At 51.0% G+C, this 23,180-nt stretch overlaps 1 protein-coding gene across 2 annotated transcripts in view; it reads right to left on the bottom strand.

The window, feature by feature from the left end:
- The window catches only part of KAT2B (lysine acetyltransferase 2B), a 92,706-nt gene that overhangs the window by 49,242 nt on the left and 20,284 nt on the right, over positions 1 to 23,180 (bottom strand). For both annotated transcript variants that reach the window (XM_088835457.1, XM_055417157.2), the window contains exons 2-3: positions 19,413 to 19,539; positions 2,097 to 2,242 (exon numbers count right to left, since the gene is read on the bottom strand). In XM_088835457.1, the coding sequence (XP_088691583.1) occupies positions 2,097 to 2,242; positions 19,413 to 19,539 (273 nt within the window). The remainder of the gene's footprint in view (positions 1 to 2,096; positions 2,243 to 19,412; positions 19,540 to 23,180) is intronic.

The raw sequence follows: 23,180 nt of genomic DNA, 5'->3' as shown, positions 1-23,180 counted from the left end.
ACTTGCCCAAAGAGTGACTTTGGGGGAGGGGAGGGGAGGATGCTGAATCTTCTGGATTTTGTTCTCAGGAGCAAACATATGTGAGAGAGGGAAGAAAGGCGGAGTGGAGTTCTCTGCGGCTCAGGCGGTTCCAAACAGACCTGAGCGGAGGTCAGCGGCACGGAGACCTTCCCCTCCAGCAGGGCACTGGGGAACCACCCGCCAGGGAGCTGGGTTCCAAGACAATAATAGTTGCAGCCATGCAGACGTTGTTTTCCTCCAACTAAGAGCTTTTTCCAAAGATGCCCTAAACAGCACGAAGCTGGTGGGGTTTAGTCCAGACAACTCAGACTCAGGCCCACGGTCGTGTCAACAAGCTGTCACCTGGAGGAGCCTGGTTCCTGCTAACATTGGTGCTCTCCCTCACCCCCTCCCCCATCACTTACCTTTTTGGTGTTAAAATCCCCACAAGACTCCACTGTTTAAAAATATAATCGTCTTTCCCACTCTTGCCCCTATCGACCCCGAATATCCCCAGTACTACATTCAAAGACAAAAGTTAACAGAAGCAGCAAAGGAACAGGTATGTATCAGGTAAATTCAGGCCCCCCTGCTCCAACCCAAAGCGACAGGAACTGCGTCCGAAACCTGCCCTGAGATTCCCGGCAGCCAGAGCGAAAGAGGAAACTGCTGGTCACAGGACATGAAGCCCAGCCTCGCGAGGAGATGCAAACGCCTCCCGGGTGTCAGCTCCAGTGAAGGGTTCGGGGTTTTGTTTTTAAGGTCCTTGTAAAAACTGGTGGGCTGCAGTCCGTGGGGTCACTACGAGTCAGACACGACTGAGCGACTTCACTTTCACACATTGGAGAAGAAAATGGCAACCCACTCCAGTGTTCTTGCCTGGAGAATCCCAGGGACGGGGGAACCTGGTGGGCTTCCATCTATGGGGTCACACACAGTCGGACATGACTGAAGTGACTTAGCAGCAGCCAAGGGCACAGTCCACAGAGCCCAAAATGGTCGGTGTGGGGTTTTTTTAAGTATTCCTTCTGTCAGCCACCTTTATGAATCTACTTTTTGGTGACCTGGATGTCTTCTAACTGTTCCCCTGCCCCCACCACTTCCTTCCCCTGTCAGTGCAAACCAACGCACATCTACGAAACAGGACTGGGGCCCTCTGGAGCTGAGGCTGCTCCCCGAGGCGGCGGCGGGGGGCAGGGGGCCGGGGAGCGGGGAGCCGGGGGCGGGAACCAGGGGGCAGCGGGGAGCTGGGAGGGCAGGGAGCAGGGAGGCACCGACCAGAGCTTGCAGCAGAGTCCAGCCACCATCCAGCCAGGTCTCCTGCCTCCCCACCGCCGGGGCCCCCGCACTGGGCTGGGCGCTTCACGCCCACCGGGGGTCTTGATGCTCTGTGACCACACACGCCCCCCCGAAGCTGGGCTGGGCTGGCGGCTTCACGTCCACTGGGGGTCTGATGCTGCGTGACCGTGCCCCGCCCAGAAGGCGCCTCCGCAGCCCTTTTCAGAGGCAGCCCCTGGGGCCCCGCTAGTGTCTCTGCACAGCCGTCAGTTCATCTTCCCTAACTGACTTGGGAAGTTCCTGCCACGTCTCCCTGGCACCATGTCCCCGCCTGCCGGCGCCCTCCCACGTGGACCGCACTCACTCTGCCAGCTCGGGTCGCACGTTCTCCACCACCAGCCGCACACTGCCGACCTGCTGACTGTCTCCGCCTCTCCTACTGAAACCTAAACTCCACGAAGGCAAGGACTTCGCTGCCCAGGGACCCAGGTTTCACACCCGCAAGAGCACCCGCACAGAGAAGGCATGCGCTAAGTCCTTGTCAGACGGCAGATGGATGGTAGGACACATGCTTGGATGGACAAATGGACGGATGGAGGGGTGAACAGAGGGGCGATGGAAAGAAATCCATGAGCCTAAAGACACCTACGCGGCTGACACGTAGGAGGCGCTCAGGGAGAGGGGTGCGCTCCAAGCACAGTGCCCACGGCACGGTCCCCCTGAAGAAATGCGCCTCTGCAGACCCAGGGCCAGCCGCCCGTGACCTGCTGCATCTGGACAGAGGGAGAAGCAAGCCTTTCCAGATGTGGACGTCTCACCTTGAACAGGTAAAAATAAACTTGCTTGGTGTCGGCGTCTTCTTCCCTGTGGACACAGGTAAAGAGATACTCCACGTCCAACACGATCCCCAGCAGTCTGTTCATCTCCTCCTCCGACACGTTCTCCAGGTGCGAAACGTGAGCAGCTGCAGACGGAAAGGAACACAGTGGGAGTCAGCACAGCTCGCTCCTTCCTCACAGCCAGGCTGCTCTGCCTGTGAGGTCCAGTCCCCACCCAGGGGTCAAACCCAGGTCCCCCGCACTGGAAGCGTGGAGTCATAGCCACCGGACTGCCAGCAAGGTCCCAGTCTGGAACATTCTCTCCCAGGAACCTTCTGGAATACCACTACATCAGATTGCATTGTAAATAGAGGAACTTTCTGAACTGCTGCAAGACTGAAGTCTGCTCATAAAACTGACTTAGGTTAAATTCTGCTATGTTCCTATAGAAGCCAACTCCCATCAGGCCAAAAGGGCCCTGTGGCCCTGGAGCCTGGATCCAGGATCTGAGGACTATGGGTTCAGAGGATCCAGAAACCAAACTCCCTAAGGGTTTAGATCTAAGTCCTGCGAACAGTTCTGGTGGTCAAGAACATCACATCTCAGGACAGACCGAAACAGTATCAGGAAACTCTGAATGAAGCCCTTTTCCTCAGCCCTGAGACTCACTGAAAGCTCACTGTCTCTACAGCAAAACCCTAAGGCCAATCTGCATTCAGGAGTCAGCACCCTCCGCGGCCACGCCCCACACCGCCCTCCCTGCCCCTACTCTGTGGCCTCACTATCCTTGCCTGGCCGACCACACCATCCGCCCTCCCACACCCAGGTTCCCTCTGCTGCCCAAACCCAGGCCACATGTCAAGGTGAACACATTCTCTCCTCAAACATCTCCTGAGGTCGGTCTGAGTAACCCTGTTCTACGGCTGAGAAAACTGAGGCTGAGACCTAACGCTGTTCCCTTCAATATCAGCCCACGAGGCGGAGGCAGGATCTGAAGGCAAAGAAGGTCTGACTCCAACCCTGAAGCACGCGCACATGTGCTTTTCGGACGACGAGCTGATTCGCTTCAAGTCCTCCTCACTCGGAAGGGTCTCTCAAGGTGTCTCAAGGTCGTAAGGGTCTCCGGAGGCACGCCATCCGAGAACCCACCAGGAGCACCTCCGGGAGGAGGCCCGGCTCTCAGTTTGTGTCTTCCAGGAACCATCACTACACTGGCTGACAGACAGTGGCCTGGCAAGAGCTCGTGGTATGCCGGCTGAAATCCTTGGACCGAGAAGTGCTTGAGATGACTTCTAAAGAAAGTCTCAACTGTGGAGAGCAGAGGTAGGCCTTTCCTTGCCTTTTTCAAGGGCATGCTAAGTTGCTTCAGTTGTGTCCAACTCTTTGTGACCCTATGGACTGTAGCCCACCAGGCTCCTCAGTCCACGGGATTCTCCAGGCAAGAATATGGAGTGGGTTGCCCTGCCCTCTCCTCCAGGGGATTTTCCCGACCCAGGGATCGAACCTGCACCCCAAGGCTCCTGCACTGACAGGCGGGTTCTTCACCACTAGCACCACCTCCTGCACATCATGAAGCACAGGCAGATGGAAATGTAAATGCTTAAGACAGGAGACCTGAGGAGGTCTTCCTGCTTCTGACTGCCCAGAGGGAATCCATAATCTCTCCTTCAAGCTCTGTGTGACCCAGGGTACAGAGAACCCGAGCTGGTGATGCAGGAACATGGAAATGAAACAGCAAGTTCCCAGAGCGGGGAGGGTGAGGCTCTTATAGCCAAAGACGGTCAGATCCTCCTCTGAAAAGAAGGGAGGGGCAGGTCAGGGGTGGGGAGCTACTCAGAGGCAGAAAGATGCCGATAATGGGTTGGGGAGGAGGGAGATCAGATGAAAACAGGGAGCAGACCACCCACCAGGACAAGAAAAGAGCTGCTCTGGACAAGCTGCCAAGAAAGAGAAGCTTCCCTATGGTGAGAAAGCAGACAGCCTACCACATGGCATCAGTACTGAGTAGCCTGGAGGGTTAATTTTGACTCCAGGCTAAGACTTGAACGCCTGTCTTTGCCATGTTGTAGTTATAATTGTACATAATGGCCTGCCTCTAAGAACCCTGCCCCTCTGCCTGACTCTTAAACTAAAGAGCTCCAGTTTAGCTCACAGGGAGATAACGTGAACCTGCCCACCTATGAATGACCCGAAAGAAACTAATACAACCTCCTGCCTGAGGCTTGCAAGAATTAAATGATCTCTTTCCTTTGTTTCCTTATCCCTCCATCTCTGATCCATAAATTTATATGGATCCATATCCAAATCCATCAAAATCCATAAATGGTTATTTTGAGACATCAGTCTGCTCTCCTCTAGGTCAGCCAACTTTCCTAGTAAAAGGAGTCCTTGCCTCAAGCCCTCATCTCTGGCACTCACTGGCCGCCTGTGCAGCACGCAGAGCGCTCGGACCTGGAAACGTTCTCAGACGGGTCCCTCTCACCAACGCTCCTGCCGTCTCTCAGCACCGTCAGTCAGCTTTCTCTCTCACCAAAGCCACATCAGCAGCTAAACCCCACGCCAACCCAATCATCCCCACACCCCTCATCACCTCCCCACCCCAACAACCAGGGCACCACCGTCCTCACACACTTGACCTCGGAATTACAGTCCTTGAGGTCATCCTCAGAACAGCGGCTCCTCTGGCCAGGAGCCAGTACTTACTGCTTCACTGCCCTTCCCTGGCACAGTGCCCGCACCAGACACAGCTAGGCACCCCCCCATACTCTTCCCCACTTCCACCTCTGATCATGGGGACCTCGAACCTTCCCCCAGACTGCTCTGTCACCATGGGAGGGAGGGAGACCGTCCCCATCAGACCCACGTCTACTGAGTCCAGAGATGGCTCCTTGGAGGCTGATGAGCAGAATTAGGGGCTTCCCAGAATTAGTGGTGAAGAACTCACCTACCAGTGCAGGAGACATTATAGAGCGTGATCCCTGGGTCAGGAAGACCCCCTGGAGGAGGGCACAGCCACCCACTCCAGTGTTCTTGCCTAGACAATACCATGGACAGAGGAGCCTGGTGGGCCACAGTCCATGGGGTCGCAAAGAGTCAGACACGACTGAAGCGACTGAGCATGCAAGCATGCACAAGTGGATTAAACACATTCACCAAGAAGCCCAAAGTCAACCCCACGTCATGCAAAATCCAGATACACTTCACTCTAACTGAAAAGCTAAACTACTTACTGAACTCATATTTAACCAAAGACTCGCTTACTATTGAAGAAAAAAAACTCAATATTTTCCAAAGAAACCTTTTGATGCAAATAAGTTCACTTCAGTGAGCCAAAAGTATATTTTCTTGAAGAAATACATCTCTATACTACAACGCACAAATCTACAACAGTTAATTCAGTCACAGAACTCATAACATAGAGTCAATGCTATTTAAAGTTTTGATATACATTCCCTGATCTATCCTCCCAGGAAAGTCCACACCAGTCCACCATATCAGCGCTGAGACAGAGCCCTTCCCTCACACTGGCCAACAGTGGAGAATCTGCTCACTCAATCTTCCGAAAAGCAGTCAAAGTCCCCCACTGTTTTGATCTGCATTCACTGGAATGCCCCTGGAATTGTTTTCCATATTACTGGCCACTTGTATTTGTTCTTTTGTGTACTACCTATTCAGGTCCTCTGCCTGCTTTTCTAGGATGCAGGTCTGTCTGTCCTCCCAGATTTTTGGGGGTTTTTGTTTATTGGCTTGTGGTTTGATTATGTAGGAATTTCACATTTTTCAGAAAGTCAAATGTATGTCTGGCATTTCATCAAGGTCTTACTTGCAAAGGGCTTTCCCGTAGAATCAAAAGATGACAAAAATGTATTTTCTGCCAGCTTTTAACAGGCTTAGTCTTAAAATTGAAAACATTCCTCAGCCAAAACATCAATATCATAAAAGACAAAAAAAAGGAGGGCGATGGGGAGGAGGGCTGGTCCACATCAGAGCAGACCGAAGAGGCATGCAGTGATACTGTGATTTACAAGAAACACACACTTGGTCTTTATCCCCTTTCTTAGCAAAGTGCTCCTGAAACTCCTGGAATTGCACAAGTGATGGCAACAATAAAGGTGAAAGAAGTGTCTGCTGTTATTCATAAAGACCGTTCCAGCCACATCTGCATTTGTGAGTGGGCTTTTGTAAAGCCCCAAGGATGGGGACTGCGGGCAGGGGAGGCACACAAGAGAGGAGAGAGCTGGAACCCCCACCTCGGGAGGGGAGACCAGCCAATGCTCTGACCACTGTGCCTAAGAGGCCTCTGTCAAACCCTGACCTGAGAGGCTCCGGGAGGGGAAGCCGAGAGATGCTGGCAGGCGGCAGAGACCCTCCGTGCTCCCCACCCTGCTCCAGGCTTCTCCTCCACCGGTTGTTCCTGACTTGTATCATTTTATAAAAAATCGGAAATCTAGTGACTGCTTTCCTGACTTTTGTGAGCCACTCTGCAAAGTTATCAAAGCCCAGGAGTAGGAACCTCCATTTTACAGCTGGCCAGTGGGAAAGATGGGTGATGACCTCAACTTGGGATCTGCGTCTGAAGGGGGTGCAGACCCCTGGCCTTGTGGGGTCTGCGCTAATCACAGGCAGGCAGCACTGGAATTAACTTGCCAGACATCCAGTCAGGGTCTGCTGGAGAACTGAGTAGAAAAGCCCGTGCGTCTGCTGTCAGAAGCTTCTGGAAGTGCTGAGGAGAGGCGATTCACTGTCTGACTTTCACATGACAACTAAATACGAATGTGATCCTAGCCTGCTGGGTGCTTAATGGAGAGGAAAAAACGCTCTAAAAGACATTTTTGGGTCAACTCTAAAATTGGAACACACGCAAGCACTAGATTAAGTATTATATTAATGCTAATATTTACTGAAGTTGGTAACTAAACTGATGTTATGTAAAAGAATATATGGGAATCCCCTGGCAGTCCAGAGGTCAGGGGTCTACTTTCACTGCCCAGAGCCTGGGTTCACGGTGGGCAATGAGGATCCTGCAAGCAGTGCAGCACAGCCAAAAAAAGTAATAAAGAAAATTTTATAAGAAAGAATATCCTGATTTTTAGAAAGCATATACTTAAGTATTTTAAGAGGAAAAAGCCATGATGTTATTGCACCTTGCTCTCACGTGACCCAGGAAAAAGGACAATACAGACAGACACGCAGACTCACGTGTGACATGAGTGTGGGCGTGCGCACACACGAGAGCAAACAGGGTACAACGTTACCAACAGGCGCATCAGGCAAAATGCGCACAGGAGGCTCCTGGTTACTGTTCTCACCACGTTTCTGTAAGTTTGAAACCATTGCCAAGTAAAAGTTTTTTAAAAAAAATCTTTCTTCCACCCAGAATTTGATAATCAAACCGAAAGGACCCTGCCTTCATTTCAAATCATCGTCCAAGATCCTCGTACACAGCATCCACATAATCACCCAAGAATGGCCAACCCCCGACTTGGGGCGGGCTCGCTTCCAGCAGTGGTGTCCCTGCAGCGCCCACAGCACGCGCAGGGAAGGAGGCGCATCCTGGACGGCAGGCTGACAGCCGTGCGTCTCCCCGGCGGGGCAGCCCTCACCGCACAGCAGGTCAGACCGTGTAGTAGGTCAGACCGCAGACGCCAGCGGGCCACAGCCACCCGCTAGGGATCCCAGCCCCGAGCCTCGCCAGAACGGGCCCAGCGCGCGCGGCGCCCGCGGGCTGTGACCTTCGTGCCTCCAGCCCCGGCCCCCAGTCAGCGCCTCCTCCTCTCGGGGCAGCCCGGTCCTCAGGCCCTGAGGAGGGGCCAGGGCACAGCTCGCTCCTCTGGACCTTACAGAAAGCAAGCGGCAGGGCATCTGGGGGATGCACAAACTGCTCAAACACTTACTTGGTTCGTGGGAATCTGAGGTCAAGGCTAGAAGAGATCACATGAAGTCCTTCAATGACAGCTTCCGACCACGCGGAAAAGGCTCGTAATATAAAAGTAGTTTGCTATAACGTAAAAGAATCCGCAGTACTATAGAGACGAATGGATGGATGGGTAGGCAGGTAGAGGGATAACTGAATCACTGTGCTATACACCTAAGGCTAGCACAACCTGGTAAACCTTCATGGTCAATTACTTCAGTTAAAATATATATATATTTAAAACGAAACAATGTTAAAAATAAAAGTGGTTTCATCTTGAGTAACCTCACATCTGGAATGGAGAAAAAGGGTCATTTAAGAGTAAGAACCCTCTAGAGAGCTCAGTTCAAAGGAATAAGTGAACCATGTCTGTGGGGGGTGGGGGGGTGTCTGTGTGTGTCAGGCATTTGCGACCCCATGGACTGTAGCCCATCAGGCTCCTCTGCCCATGGAATTCTCCAGGGAAGAATACTGGAGTGGCTTGCTATTCCCTGCTCTAAGGGATTTTCCTGACCCAGGGATCAAATCCACGTCTCCTGCATTGCAGGTGGATTCTTTACCAGCTGAACCACCAGGGAAGCCAAAGAACCACATATATACATTTAAATATTTTAGCAACCACTTTAATATTTTTTAACAATAGGTATTCAAGGAACATTTTAATTTAAAAAAAAATCTGGCCACACCACACAGTTTGCAGGATCTTTGCTCCCCTACCAGGGGTTGAACTTCTGCCCCCTGCAGTGGAAGCACCCAGTCTGACCTCTGGACCATCAGGGAAGCCCCTGCTGCTGCTAAGTCACTTCAGTTGTGTCCGACTCTGCGTGACCCCATAGACGGAAGCCCACCAGGCTCCCCCGTCCCTGGGATTCTCTAGGCAAGAACACTGGAGTGGGTTGCCATTTCCTTCTCCAATGTGTGAAAGTGAAAAGTGAAAGTGAAGTCGCTCAGTCGTGTCCGACTAGTAACGACCCCACGGACCTCAGCCTACCAGGCTCCTCCATCCATGGGATTTTCTAGGCAATAGTACTGGAGTGGCTTGCCATTGCCTTCTCTAGGGAAGCCCCTAGGAACCACTTTTATAAAGGTAAAAAGAAACAGGGGAAGTTAATTTTAATACATTGTATCTAACCTGCTGCTGCTGCTAAGTTGCTGCAGTCTTGTCTGACTCTGTGCGACTCCTTAGACGGCAGCCCACCAGGCTCGCCCGTCCCTGGTATTCTCCAGGCAAGAACACTAGAGTGGGTTGCCATTTCCTCCTCCAATGCACGAAAGTGAAGAGTGAAAGTGAAGTCGCTCAGTTGTGTCCGACTCTTAGTAACCCCATGGACTGCAGCCTACCAGGTTCCTCCGTCCATAGGGATAACAAATTATTTCACTGCATACTCAAATTTAAAATATTTTACATTCTTTTCTCATATTAAGTCTTCAAGATTGATGTGCATTTTCCACAGATAGCACATTTCAATTGGAACAGCAACGTTTAAAGACTGGTCATCAGTCACATGTGGCTGGCAACTACCATGCTGCATAGAACATGTACTGATCATGAACCATGAAAACCCCTCTGTGAATAAACGCCACCAGCAATCTTTTTAGTGACCCTGAATGCAATGGATATTTTAGTAATGAAGAAACAAATTCAGTGATGCCCAAGGAACTAAACATACCAAGAACTAGGGAAAAACTCAATCCCCTTCATGTCAGTTCAGTTCACTTCAGTCGCTCAGTCGTGTCTGACTCTTTGCGACCCCATGAACCACAGCACACCAGGCCTCCCTGGCCATCACCAACTCCCGGAGTTAACCCAAACCCATGTCCATTGAGTCGGTGATGCCATCAGCCATCTCATCCTCTGTCGACCCCTCCTCCTGCCCTCAATCTTTCCAAGTATCAGGGTCTTTTCAAATGAGTCAGCTCGTCGAATCAGGTGGCCAAAATATTGGAGTTTCAGCTTCAGCATCAGTCCTTCCAATGAACACCCAGGACTGATCTCCTTTAGGATGGACTGGCTGGATCTCCTTGCAGTCCAAGGGACTCTCAAGAGTCTTCTCCAGCACCACAGTTCAAAAGCATCAATTCTTCGGTGATCACCTTTCTTCACAGTTCAACTCTCACATCCATACATGACCACTGGAAAAACCATAGCCTTGACTAGACGGACCTTTGTTGGCAAAGTAATGTCTCTGCTTTTTAATATGCTGTCTAGGTTGGTCATAACTTTCCTTCCAAGGAGTCAGCATCTTTTAATTTCATAGCTGCAATCACCATCTGCAGTGATTTTGGAGCCCAAAAAAATAAAGTCAGCTGCTGTTTCCCCATCTATTTGCCATGAAGTGATGGGACCGGATGCCATGATCTTTGTTTTCTGAATGTTGAGCTTCAAACCAACCTTTTCACTCTCCTCTTTCACTTTCATCAAGATGCTCTTTAGTTCTTCTTCACTTCCTGCCATAAGGGTGGTGTCATCTGCATATCTGAGATTATTGATATTTCTCCCGGCAATCTTGATTCCAGCCTGTGCTTCTTCCAGCCCAGCATTTAGCATGATGTACTCTGCATATAAGCTAAATAAGCAGGGTAACAATATACAGCCTTGACGTACTCCTTTTCCTATTTGGAACCAGTCTGTTGTTCCATGTCCAGTTCTAACTCTTGCTTCCTGACCTGCATACAGGTTTCTCAAGAGGAAGGTCAAATGGTCTGGTATTCTCGTCTCTTTCAGAATTTTCCACAGTTTATTGTGATCCACACAGTCAAAGCCTTTGGCATAGTCAATAAAGCAGAAATAGATGTTTTTCTGGAATTTTCTTGCTTTTTCCATGATCCAGTGGATGTTGGCAATTTGATCTCTGGTGCCTCTGCCTTTTCTAAAACCAGCTTGAACATCTGGAAGTTCACGGTTCACATATTGCTAAAGCCTGGCTTGGAGAATTTTGAGCATGACTTTATTAGTGTGTGAGATGAGTGCAATTGTGCGGTAGTTGAGCATTCTTTGGCATTGCCTTTCTTCGGGATTGGAATGAAAACGGACCTGTTCCAGTCCTGTGGCCACTGCTGAGTTTTCCAAATTTGTTGGCATACTGAGTGCAGCACTTTCACAGCATCATCTTTCAGGATTTGAAATAGCTCAACTGGAATTCTATCACCTCCACTAGCTTTGTTCATAGTGATGCTTCCTAAGGCCCACTTGACTTCACATTCCAGGATGTCTGGCTCTAGGTGAGTGATCACACCATCATGATTGTCTGGGTTGTGAAGATCTTTTTTGTACAGTTCTTCTGTGTATTCTTGCCACCTCTTCTTAATATCTTCTGCTTCTGTTAGGTCCAGACCATTTCTATCCTTTATCGAGCCCATTTTTGCATGAAATGTCCCCTTTGTATCTCTAATTTTCTTGAAGAGATCTCTAGTCTTTCCCATTCTATTGTTTTCCTCTATTTCTTTGCACTGATCGCTGAGGAAGGGTTTCTTATCTCTCCTTGCTATTCTCTGGAACTCTGCATTCAAATGGGTATATCTTTCCTTTTCTCCTTTGCTTTTTGCTTCTCTTCTTTTCACAGCTATTTGGAAGACCTCCTCAGACAGCTATTTTGCTTTTTTGCATTTCTTTTTCTTGGGGATGGTCTTGATTCCTGTCTCCTGTACAATGTCATGAACCTCCGTCCATAGTTCATCAGGCACTCTATCAGATCTAGTCCCTTAAATCTATTTCTCACTTCCACTATATAGTCCTAAGGGATTTGATTTAGGTCATACCTAAATGGCCTAGTGGTTTTCTCCACTTTCTTCCATTTCAGTCTGAATTTGGAAGTAAGGAGTTCACGATCTGAGCCGCAGTCCGCTCCTGGCCTTGTTCTGCCTTCACGTCAGTCCAGCACAGAAGAGCAACGAGGGTTAAGAACCACAGCTGCACAAGGGGAGCACTGCTGCAGTGCAGTGACAGGGAGCTCTGGGTTCTCTGTACCAAGGGCTGGGTTAGCCAGGACGCAGAGGTGAGTCAGGCTCCCATGTAGGGAAGGACGGAAGGGTAAGCCTGGCGCTGTGCGCCTCCACGTGCAAGGCAGAGGGGAGGACGGGCCGGCAGGCGCCCGACCCTCACACACTCAGCCCAGGGGGCTCCGTCCGAGAGGAAGAGGTGCCCAGAGGGCCGAAGCAGAAGAACATGCCCAGATTAGACTGCGAGGACACAACTGAACGTACACACGCACACCTGTGTGGGAAGCCAGGTGTGCAAGAAAAGACTCAGCTCCCAGAGCTGCTGCAGGTGTTAGCACAGGACCGGCTGGTGCGAGGGGCACTCAGAGCAATCCCCCATGACTTCAGGACCCCGGGGGCTCAGGGCAATCCCCCAGGACTTCAGGACCCAGGGGGCGCTCAGAGCAATCCCCCAGGACTTCAGGATGCTCAGAGCAATCCCCCAGGACTTCAGGACCTCAGGCGCTCAGAGCAATCCCAAGACTTCAGGACCCAGGGGCTCAGAGCAATCCCAGGACTTCAGGATCCTGGGGCTCAGAAAGATGCCCCAGGACTTCAGGACCCCAGGGGCTCAGAGCAATCCCAGGCCTTCAGGACCTCAGGGCGCTCAGAGCAACCCCAGGACTTCAGGACCCAGGGGCTCAGAGAGTTCCCCCAGGACTTCAGGACCCAAGTGGCTCAAAGAGATCCCAGGACTTCAGGACCCCAGGGCACTGGGAAAGTAATGATATACCAAGTGAGCACAAAATGCTACCAGCTTTATCCCTGACTCCTGCCAGACTCACAGCTTCCGAAAATTCTGAGGCCGTGAAGACAGAGTACGGAAAAGCAGGGGCCCCTCCCCGAGACAAATAAGCAGATGTGGCCCAGGCGGCTGTTTCTGTGTCTGGCTGGGCCCTGTGCGTCCATCACGCGGCGTCTGCCTGGTACACGTGTACACCGGGCCCAGGGGTGACCAAGTGGTGGGGGGCTCACGATGTGGTGGGAACACAGAGGAGGGCTTGGTCCCCTGTGATTCCAGGCAGGGCCCTGTGAGGGTCCCAGGCAGGAGAGCCTGCCCGTGTCCCCATCTCTTGCTTACAGGAAACAGGCTTCATTCCTTCTCTATGACCTTCCAGAAATTCCAAACAGCAGGTCCAAACAGCTGCTAGTCAGGGAAGGGCGGGGAAGGGAATGGCAACCCAGTCCAGTGTTCTTGCCTGGAGAATCCATGGATGGCGGAGCCTGGTGGGCTGCCGTCTATGGGGTCGCACAGAGTCGGACACGACTGAAACGACTTAGCGGCAGCAGCAGGCAGGGAAGGGAGGGGACGCAAGACAAGGGAGGAGCAGTCAGAAAGAAGGCAGCCTTGAGGCAGGGCCCCGGGGCCCCTCCCGGAGTACAGAGCAGTGACTCTGAGCGGCTTTCAGCTATGAAACCCCCACCACGTGGGAGAAGTTAGCTGTTTGCTGCCCGTAAGCATGCAGACCCCAGAGCACCTGGAACCAGGCTTTTGATGCCTACACCCGATGACCTCGCCACCAACCAGTCAGAAGAATATCTTCCAGCTGATGGCTCCCTCTGAACCATTACTGTAAAACTTCACGCTACCTGCCAGGTGGAAACACACAGTTTTTAGGGCATTAGCCTGCTGTGTCCCCTTTTGCCTGACAAACCAATAAAGCTATTCTCTGCTATTTCACCCAAAAGTCTTTCCAAAATTTCCCAAATCTCCAAAAGTTTCCGAGATTTAATTTGATGTTGGGGTACAAAGGCCAGATTCAACTTCAACAGTCCCTGAGGAAGACAGTGGCGTAAGACAGGCGGTGAGACGCTTCATGCTGCTCAAGAAACATGTCTGTGGAATCGTTACTGCCTGTCTTCACTCTGCTCGGAAAGTTTCCACCGTAAACAAGCAGGTAAGCAGAGATGACCACAAGTGAAAGTGAAAGTCACTGAGTCGTGTCCAACTCTTTGCAATCCCATGGACTACACAGTCCATGGAATTCTCCAAGCCAGAATACTGGAGTGGGGAGCCTTTCCCTTTTTCAGGGGATCTTCCCAGGTCGAATAAACACCAATTTCCACTTTTTTGATATTTAAATACATGTGTATATAAGGAAAGTCTGATGACATTAAACGAAAAATCAGGGGCTTCCCTGACGGTGCCGTGGTCTTCAGTCCTGGTCTGGGAGGACCGCACATGCTGCAGGGTGACTGAACTCAGGAGCCGCAACTACTGAGCCCTGCTCTAGAGACGGAGCCCCAGTGCGAGACCCAAGCGTCACAGCTGGAGAGCAGCCCCCGTTCAGGAATGGAGAAAGGCCCACCCAGCAAGGAAGACTCAGCTCAGCCAAAGAGAAATAAATTAAAAATCAAAACAGTGAGAAATCTCCATCAAACTGCAGAACATGGCCACTTCTCCATGTAATAAGCAGTGTGCCTTGCACAGTTCACAACAGCGGGCTCCAAAATGACAACAAATGTCCCAGTTGTGTTGTGATCACAGTGAGTGTTCCTCGTGTCCTGGTCATAGGAGGCTGCCATTTAAACAAGCAGTCCCAAAACAAGAAATTCTGATTAATACTACAGTAAGAAGATGTGTTTGGGCCAACTGAATTGCTCTGGTAGGACTCTTTGTCAAACTTTGGATGTAATTATAACAATCCCAAATATCAAACAATTTCAGAGAATGGAGTAGAATGTTCTAGGCCTATGCTATCCAATAGAAATATAATGCTAGACACACGTGATTTTAAGTTTTCCAGTAGCAACTTGAAAGAAAAAAGAAACAGGTGAGATTAATTTGAAGAATATTTACACATTTTATTAACTGAATATATCCAAAATATCATTTCACCATGTAATCAAAATTAATGATATCTCACTTTTTCTCATACAAAACCTTCAACATTTGGCCTGGATTTCACACCTACAGCTCATCTCAATTTGGAGCAGCCACAATTCAAATGCTCATTAGCCAAATGTAGCAAGTGGCTGTAATATTAGCAAAGACCGAGACAGCGCCATCCTGTGGCGAAGATTCTAAAGAGCAAAGCGGCTAGCCCGGTAAACTGCCCAGGCAGACCTAGAGTTGCTTCTACCTCCTGACCAAATGTTCCTTCTATTTAATCAGACCGTCGGCCCTGCGATTTACACCCAGGAGACACAGAGTATCAAATTAAGGCAGGCCAAGGACGCCCAGCAGAGAAGGCAATGGCAAGCCACTTCAGTACCCTTGCCTAGAAAATCCCATGGATGGAGGAGCCTGGTGGGCTGCAGTCCATGGGGTCACTATGGGTCGGACACGACTGAGCAACTTCACTTTCACTTTTCACTTTCACACATTGGAGAAGGAAATGGCAACCCACTCCAGTGTTCTTGCCTGGAGAATCCCAGGGACCGGGGAGCCTGGTGGGCTTCCGTCTATGGGGTCACACAGAGTCAGACACAACTGAAGTGACTTAGCAGCAGCGGCAAGGACGCCCAGGATACAAGTCACTGTCAAGAGACCGTGTGAAACCAGAGCTCACTGTCAAAAGACTGTGTCTGGCTGAACCAAAGGACACCCAACAGTAAATCAACACAGCAGACCCTATCTCAATTGGTAAGCCTGGATGCTTTGTTTTGACAAGTCTGAGAACATTACACGTACTGTACGATCCAAATTCCCCAGGCTCAGAATAGTGCCTGTGAAAATAGCACGGTGCGCACAGATGGAAAGGTGTTTGAGAATTCACGCTTACATGACACCCTGCTCCTCTACACTGTTGTTAATACTTAAGAAGTAATCGGGGGCTTCCCTGGTGGTGCAGTGGACAAAAATCCGCCTGCCAATGCAGGGGACATGGGTTCGATTCCTGGCCCGGGAAGAGCCTGCATGCGGCAGCAACTACTGCAGCCCAGGAGCCTAGAGCCCACGCTCTGCAAAAGGAGAGGCTCCATGAAGGCAAGCCGGCGCTCTGCAGGGCAGCCCCACTCAGCACAACTAGAGACAGCCCATATACAGTGACAAAGACCCAGCACCGCCAAAGGCAAAGAAATCATAAAGAAAAAGCAGCAATCTGCAGGAATAAGAAAAGATGTCTTGCTTAAAAGAAAATACTCTGCCCCAAAAAAGGGGGAAACTGTCATATGTTAATCATTGTTAAAGCTGGGTGACGAATACAAGACTACTTATTATATTAAATGATTCTGCCTTCCTTTATGTATATGTGAAAGTTTCCACAATAAAAAGTTTTGGTTTTTTTAAGTAAGTAGTGGGGGGGCATAGTCCTCCTTCTAAAAGAGGAAGCTTCTTAGTGTCAGAGCCCTAATACCTGGACAAATAAACAAACTCCGGCGTTCTGCTGATAATTCCAAGAGCACTTGAAAATGTGCAGATGTTTCCATTTTAAGGAAGCGCCCGAATGGAGAGCAGAAGGGGGGAAAGAGGGAAAATCTTTTTAAAACGCCCACAACCCCGACGCCCTGAGAAAACCACTGTCAGCAGCAACTCAACATACACCCTCCGGACCCCAGTCTGTTTACTGAAACGCGCCATCACGGCCTCCAGCCTGTTGTGGTGAGCGGCGGGCCCGCCTCGGGAAGGGCCACCTTCTAGGTGGTTCTCAGCAGAAGGGTCAAACTCTGTGGACTGGGCAAGTGATGGGCACTTGCGTGACACAGCCCCTCCTCTGAAGATTTAAATCCCCAACCAGGGCAGTGCAGTGGCTGCTGTTCAGTCCCTGAGTGTGTCCCACTCTTTGTAACCCCAGGGACTGCAGCACACCTAGCTCCTGTCCTTCACTACGTCCTGGAGTTCACTCAGATTACTGTCCGTCGAGGCAGTGATGCCATTCAACCATCTCATCCTCTGCTGCCCTCTCCTTTGGCCTTCAGTCTTTCCCAGCATCAGGGTCTCTCCCGACGAGTCGGCTCTTTGCATAGGGTTGCCAAACCACTGAAGCATCAGCCTCAGTCCTTCCAAACAATATTTAGATATAATTTCCTTTAGATTTGACTGGTGTGATCTCCCTGCACTCCAAGGGACTCTCAAGAGTCTTCTCTGGGTAGTGGATGGGAATCATCCAGGGGCGTGGACAGAGGACCTTGAATTCCTGCAGCTGGGATTCCAGGACCCAACTGACTCCGCATTTCTCTGTCTCCAGCTTGTGAAAGCAACCAGTACCCTTCTAACAAACACGGTTTTCTCATTTAAGCTGGATGGCGTTCCCATCTGTTGTTTGAAGGAAAGAACTCCAATAAGAGTAATAACAAATCTTCCGCCAGGCACTGTGCTAAAATTTTGACTGGCGTTAATTCGTTCACTCCTCAAACGCTCCCATGAGGTAAATACTCCCACTGATTCCATTCAGAACCGAAAAACTGGGGACCCAGGCGATTAACTAACATGCCCCAGCTCACAGCTACTGGGTGTTGGGTTGGGATTTGAACTTAGGCTGGCGGATCTTGCCATTTCGTCCAAAATCATAAGACCTTCAATTAAGCTTCTTTCTGGCCTGCTTTTTTCATGAACAATATGTTAAGAATGTCTTTGCATGTTGGAAAATACACCTTTTATTAATAGCCACAATGAATTTCATAATTCAACAAGGACCTCTTCCATCGGGATATTTAGGTTGTTTTAGTTTTTCAGTATCATGAATATGGCTCTAATAGCTGCCCTTTTAATCTGAAGGCGCACCCAATTTACAGTTAACTTTCTGGCATGGATTTGTCAGGTCAAAGGATGTGTACCCTTTCTCCCATTCTCAATTATGTATAGGACAGTAAGGGTATTTGTCTTCACAGCTTGTTAAGAAATATAAAAGGGAACAAAGTCAGCTTTTCTTTGAGAAGCTGTTTCTGCCTCTGGGCATTCCTGTGTGCTCGGAAAGGAGACAATATGCTCAACTAAATAAGAAAGAAGACTCTGTTTTTAAATGTTAATTGGTGAAGGATAATAGGATTTCCCAATCAATACCAAATGCAGTTCAAGTTCAGTCTATTGCGTCACATTCCCCGAGGCAATTCTAAAGGGCAGCGCTCAGGGATGACTGTGGGAAAGGTGAGCTACACGCAGACGTTCCTGTGACTCTTGGCCTCTTTCCTTTGCACCGGCTTGCTTCAAAAGCCAGAAGAGACACCAGTTAAACCAACACAGTGACGTGAGTGTGGGTGCATTTATATCTCCCGTGAGACTGAGGTTCTCTAGTTCCTTTTCTCTGGTCACTCTGGTCGCGCTGTTTCCTACTTTGTTCTATACAGACTGAAACCCTCTCTAGCTGAATACAAAATCACATTCAAACTAGACCTAACTGCTGGCTAACGAAGGCTGATGCTCCATCCGAGATGCGCGGGAAGCTTGAGAGAAAGATGATGGCTAAAAGCACCCACCCTCACAAGGGGGCAGGTGGAAAAGACAAAATACATTAGGATGTGTGGCCAGGGCTGCACCAGTGTGACACTGGACAGCAAACCACCCATTCTTTGGGAGACCTGATGACTGAAGGCAGAAAAGTACGAGCAACATCCAACATCCCTTGTGAATTTGAATTTGAATATCTAGGGAAAACTACTCAGTAACTTTTATCCCCTCAGACAGAATGTAATTTAACAAGAAAATGACTGTCCTAAAACTAGCATGAGGGCGCAGACTGCACCAGCACAGCCCTGGTGACTAACTCGGGCAGAGGCTGGCTGGGCTGACAGTGATTAGCTTGCAGGGACAGATAAGAATGGTGAAAGGAAAAAGACAAGTGAATATTTACCAAACACAATTCCAAGTAAGAAAAGAGATAGCAGACCCAGGAAACTAAAGAATATGAAGATAAAATGAAGCACTCCCAGAAAGTTCAGGGAACCAGAAAAGAATTTAAAAAAATAAAAATCAGAGTGAATCAGCACGTGCAACGTATTATTCTAACTAGTTCAGCGGCCACGTTTCGTCCCATTTGGCAATCCCCCGCCCCGCCCCCGTCAGCGGTCAGCCCAGCTCCTGGGGAAAGTGAGCCGAGACACAGAGGGATGAGAGCGACTGTTGAGAACGCGAAGAGTCCGCCCGCAGGACACACGGCCCGACCCCTGATCCGAAGATCCCGCGCGCCAGATGGTCTAAGCCCAAGTGTCAACTCCTGGGCCCAGCAGCTCGAGCCCCTTTCAGAGGAGCCGCCAGATGGGAAGCCCTCACACCGCGGTCAGAGCAGGCTCTGCATGCCACAGCTCGAGAAAAGCCTGAGCCGCAGCGAAGACCCGGCACAGCCGATAATTCAAGAAAACAAACAATGAGTGCACACAGGGCAGGATTCGCCTCCCACGGGAAGACTCCCAACAGAACCAGGAGGTTAAGGGGTCGTGCTTGCGGCCTCCTAAGAGGGGAGGTGTACAAGTCTGGCTAAGCCGCCGAGCCCAGCAGGGCAGAGTCTCAGGGGGCACCGCTGGTCTCCCCAAGGGGCAGGACTCACCGAGGGCGTGGCTGCAGCTCCGGCAGGACTCTGTCAGGCTGACGATGATCTGCTGCAGGTCGGCTCTGGGGGGTGTGGGCGAAGGGTTGGGGTTTTTCCAGCCATTGCATTTACAAGATTCCTCTGCCTAAAAAACGAATGAAGAAAAAAACAAAATTATATAATAGCCAGCAAGGAACTCAATGTTTTACACATAAATAACACACACTAGTCACAGGACAGCAACCTTCCCACTCCTGACTTAATAATGTTCTCTATATTAGCAGGAAACAAAAGCAGAAAAAAGGCAAAGAAAGTGTGTGACTCAGACATGTTGTTTTGTCGTTGCTTTTTGGGTTTTGGTGTATTTTCTGCTGATCCTGCCTCACAGAGAGAGGACTGTGCCCTCCACTCTGGTACCACGGCCCCCAGCAAGCATCCACGGAGTCCATCCCTCAAGCTTTCTGAAGGGAAAAGCCAGACTCCTGAGGTCCCCGCAACACGTGGGGCTCCGGCGACAGCTCTGACCAAGGGACTGACGGGGTCAGTGACACTGGGGCCAACGGAGGGACACAGCAGGTGAGGACACCCTCACCGGCTCCTCGCAGTCCCCCGCGGGCTCCTCCCAGTCCCCGCGGGTCCCCAGCTGTACACGTGGAGAGGGTTCTTTATGGAGGCCGCGAGTTCTCCCTCCCAAGAATCTCCCCGGTTCCCCATGCCAGAGCACTTTTTACTAACGCTTGACAGCATCTTAACTTTTCCCACTTACTCTTCACATTTCCCCACCTTCTTAGAAAACGGCGAACATGCTCAAGTGTTTCTGTGATGACCTTGGGTTATAAAGCAGAGGACGAGAGTGGAAAGCTATCAATCATCCCCGATTATCCTACCGAGTGCCACTCTGGGTCTTCACGCGTTATAAGGTGAGGAGGGAAACGTGGAAGGCTTGCACTGACTCTATCCCTTACCACATCAGCCCTCTCTTATTGAAAGCTCGAAATCTACGGCTGAGAAATAAAAATACGAGTTGCTAAAACAACATGAAACACAGGCTGATTCACTCTGGGTCAGAGCCCTCTGTGTGCACCGTCCAACACAGGAGTCACTAGTCACAAGGCTACTGGGCCCCTGCAACGTGGTCTGTGCACACTGAAACACACTGGAGATGCACGGTACACGACAGACTTTGAAGACTGGCGCAAAAAGAAATAATCTCGACAATCTTCATATTCGTTACATGCTGAAATGTCAATATTTTAGATACACAGAGTTAAGAGATATTAAAATCCATTTGGCCGGTTTCTTTTTTAATGTGGCTACAGAACATTTAAAATCACACATGTGGTTCACACTACACTTCTCCTGGACAGTCCTGGCCTTTAAATAAACTGCAATAGACTTTTGTGTTTGGGCTTTGTGTTAGATCTTTCGTCCCCTCAGACGTCTTTTCTCCCTGGTTTCGATCTCCCAGCCCTCCCAGTCCCTGGTGTACCAGATGGCTGAAGTTAACAAAAGTTTGAAAATTTCAGAACTGCTGCTGCTGCTGCCTTGACTTCACACGGAAAATTCCCCAAGATAGAAATAGTTTCTGAAGTGAATGCGTGTAAAGGAGAGTAAGAAAAGAAAGAACAACCAGCAAGGCAGGAAGGGTCAAGATGCAAGAAGAAAAACCTGCTTTTCATGGTTAGCCCTTCCCCGTGGGTGCATGGAAGCTGGCGAGCCCCACCTGACTGCTCCTCACAGTGAGGACGGGCCGAGGAAGGACCTTCCACCAGCGACCCCAAAAGAGCAGCCCCCGGTGCCCAGTTCCAGGGGCCTTCTTCGGTCTGGCCAGGTACCACATGCTCTGATACTAAGCTAAACCGGGCTCTGAAATTCTCTTAGGCAAGCCATCTGCCTCTTAGAGACAAGGTCTCCAAGGCCATGTTCCTGAGGGGATGTTCATGAGAGTCTGCTCCCCAGAAAGCACCCCACAATCTCGAGGGCTGGGGGAGACGCCCCCCCATCCACTCCTCTTCTCCTCGTGGTGGGCCAGCGGCCCCGCCTCCAGCTGTTCTGAGCAGTTGGTCAGATTCAGCTGCCCTTTCCAAAAAAGGCCTTTGGCTAGAGAAAAGTAATGACAAATGAAGCCAATGAAGGAGGGCGTGCCAAACCTAAAAGGAGAAAACAGCAGTGGCCAGAAGCCTGGAGTACATCCCAAGTCAAGGACTCATGATGCGCGCTGAGGGTCTACCCCTGCCGGCTACGTTTGCTGGGTATGGAAGGAGCCAAGGAGACCCTGCCGGGCACGGGAGAGCAGCCGCGGGGGCGCTTGGGGTGGCGGACGGGCAGCACGGGTGAGCACAGCTCACGGGGTCTTAGAGAAGAGTGGTGCTGGGAGAGAAAGACGGACGGCGGGTCAGGAAGGTCTGGGAACAGAGAAGTCAAACGCACGGTTTTAACCGGGACTTTTTGAGACGGGGGCATTCGAGCCAAGGTTTGGCGATGACGCTCTCTGGCAGAAGAGCATCCAAGGCAGAAGCGGCAGCCTGTGCAAAGGCAGCCATGCCTGGTTTGCTCAACGGAGCACAACGGCCAGGGCGGGCGGAGCTCAGGGCAGTGGGGACCCCCCAGAGAAGGCCTCCTGAGGACGAGAACACGTCAGCCCGGTTACTTGTCTCTTCTCTCCCTCTCAAGGAGGGTCCTCTGGGCTTCAAACAGGAGTGGAAACAGAACACAAGGACTTGAGGCAGGGTGTCTGCAAACATTTTCTTTCTCTTTCACTCTTTCCTTCAGTCATTAGGGTCAACCATCCCCACTCTTTTTTTCCTTAAATAGCAATCAAGGGGGCGTGGGGGACGGGAATCCACCCACTTTCCTGTCACTAATTTATATCAGTAAATCACCTTACTTCCTTCTGCTTTTAACTTCCAGTCCAGGATAACGATGCTCTTATCACACAGGGAAGCACATTAACAACAAATACGACCCAGCACTTACAAATTTCTGGTACCTGGACAGAAAGGAAGGCCCACCAAGAGACTGCAGGATGCTCCCTGAATTGTCGTAAAGGTGCCAAGCTGCCTAGTCAAGGGTTTCCTGACTTAGCAAGGCCGAGGGCTTACGGTGGGTGTGAGGTCAAGCGGATAATGACCGAAGTGCAGTCTGTGCTCAGTCTGCCTCAGCGACCTCTGCAGCTTTTGACGGACACGATGGATTTTGCACCTGGTCACGGAAATAACCACAGCCGCGGTCTGCTTCACGGGCAGGCCAGCCCCGGGAAGGAAGTACCCGTGGCAGAAGCGCTGTGTGGACCAGCATTAAAGCCACCAAAGGCCGCACCAGTCACTCCAGACGCTCAGAGAGGCGCTGACCGAGTTAGGCATGAGGTTCCTCATTACGAGGACGCGGGGAGGCCGCCAGCAGGCTTCATCAACCCTGTTCACTCCACGGCTACGACGACCGCCATCACCCCAAGACAGCATTTCCTGCGGCCAAAGTCGGAGACCTCAGGTTAGAAAGCCCATGGGCATGCCTGGGGTGGGGCCTCCCTGCGGCTCCTCCCACGGCACGCAGACGGCGGCACGCAGACGGCGGCACGCAGACGGCGGCACGCAGACGGCGGCACGCAGACGGCGGCACGCAGACGGCGGCACGCAGACGGCGGCACGCAGACGGCGGCACGCAGACGGCGGCACGCAGACGGCGGCACGCAGACGGCGGCACGCAGACGGCGGCACGCAGACGGCGGCACGCAGACGGCGGCACGCAGACGGCGGCACGCAGACGGCGGCACGCAGACGGCGGCAC

Source organism: Moschus berezovskii, chromosome 1 (assembly GCF_049115385.1).
Source record: "Moschus berezovskii isolate FMDL1 chromosome 1, NW_MosBer_1.0, whole genome shotgun sequence".
NCBI lineage: Eukaryota > Metazoa > Chordata > Mammalia > Artiodactyla > Moschidae > Moschus > Moschus berezovskii.
The sequence above is the reverse complement of the archived record's forward strand: the minus strand, read 5'-3'. Positions and strand labels throughout refer to the sequence as shown.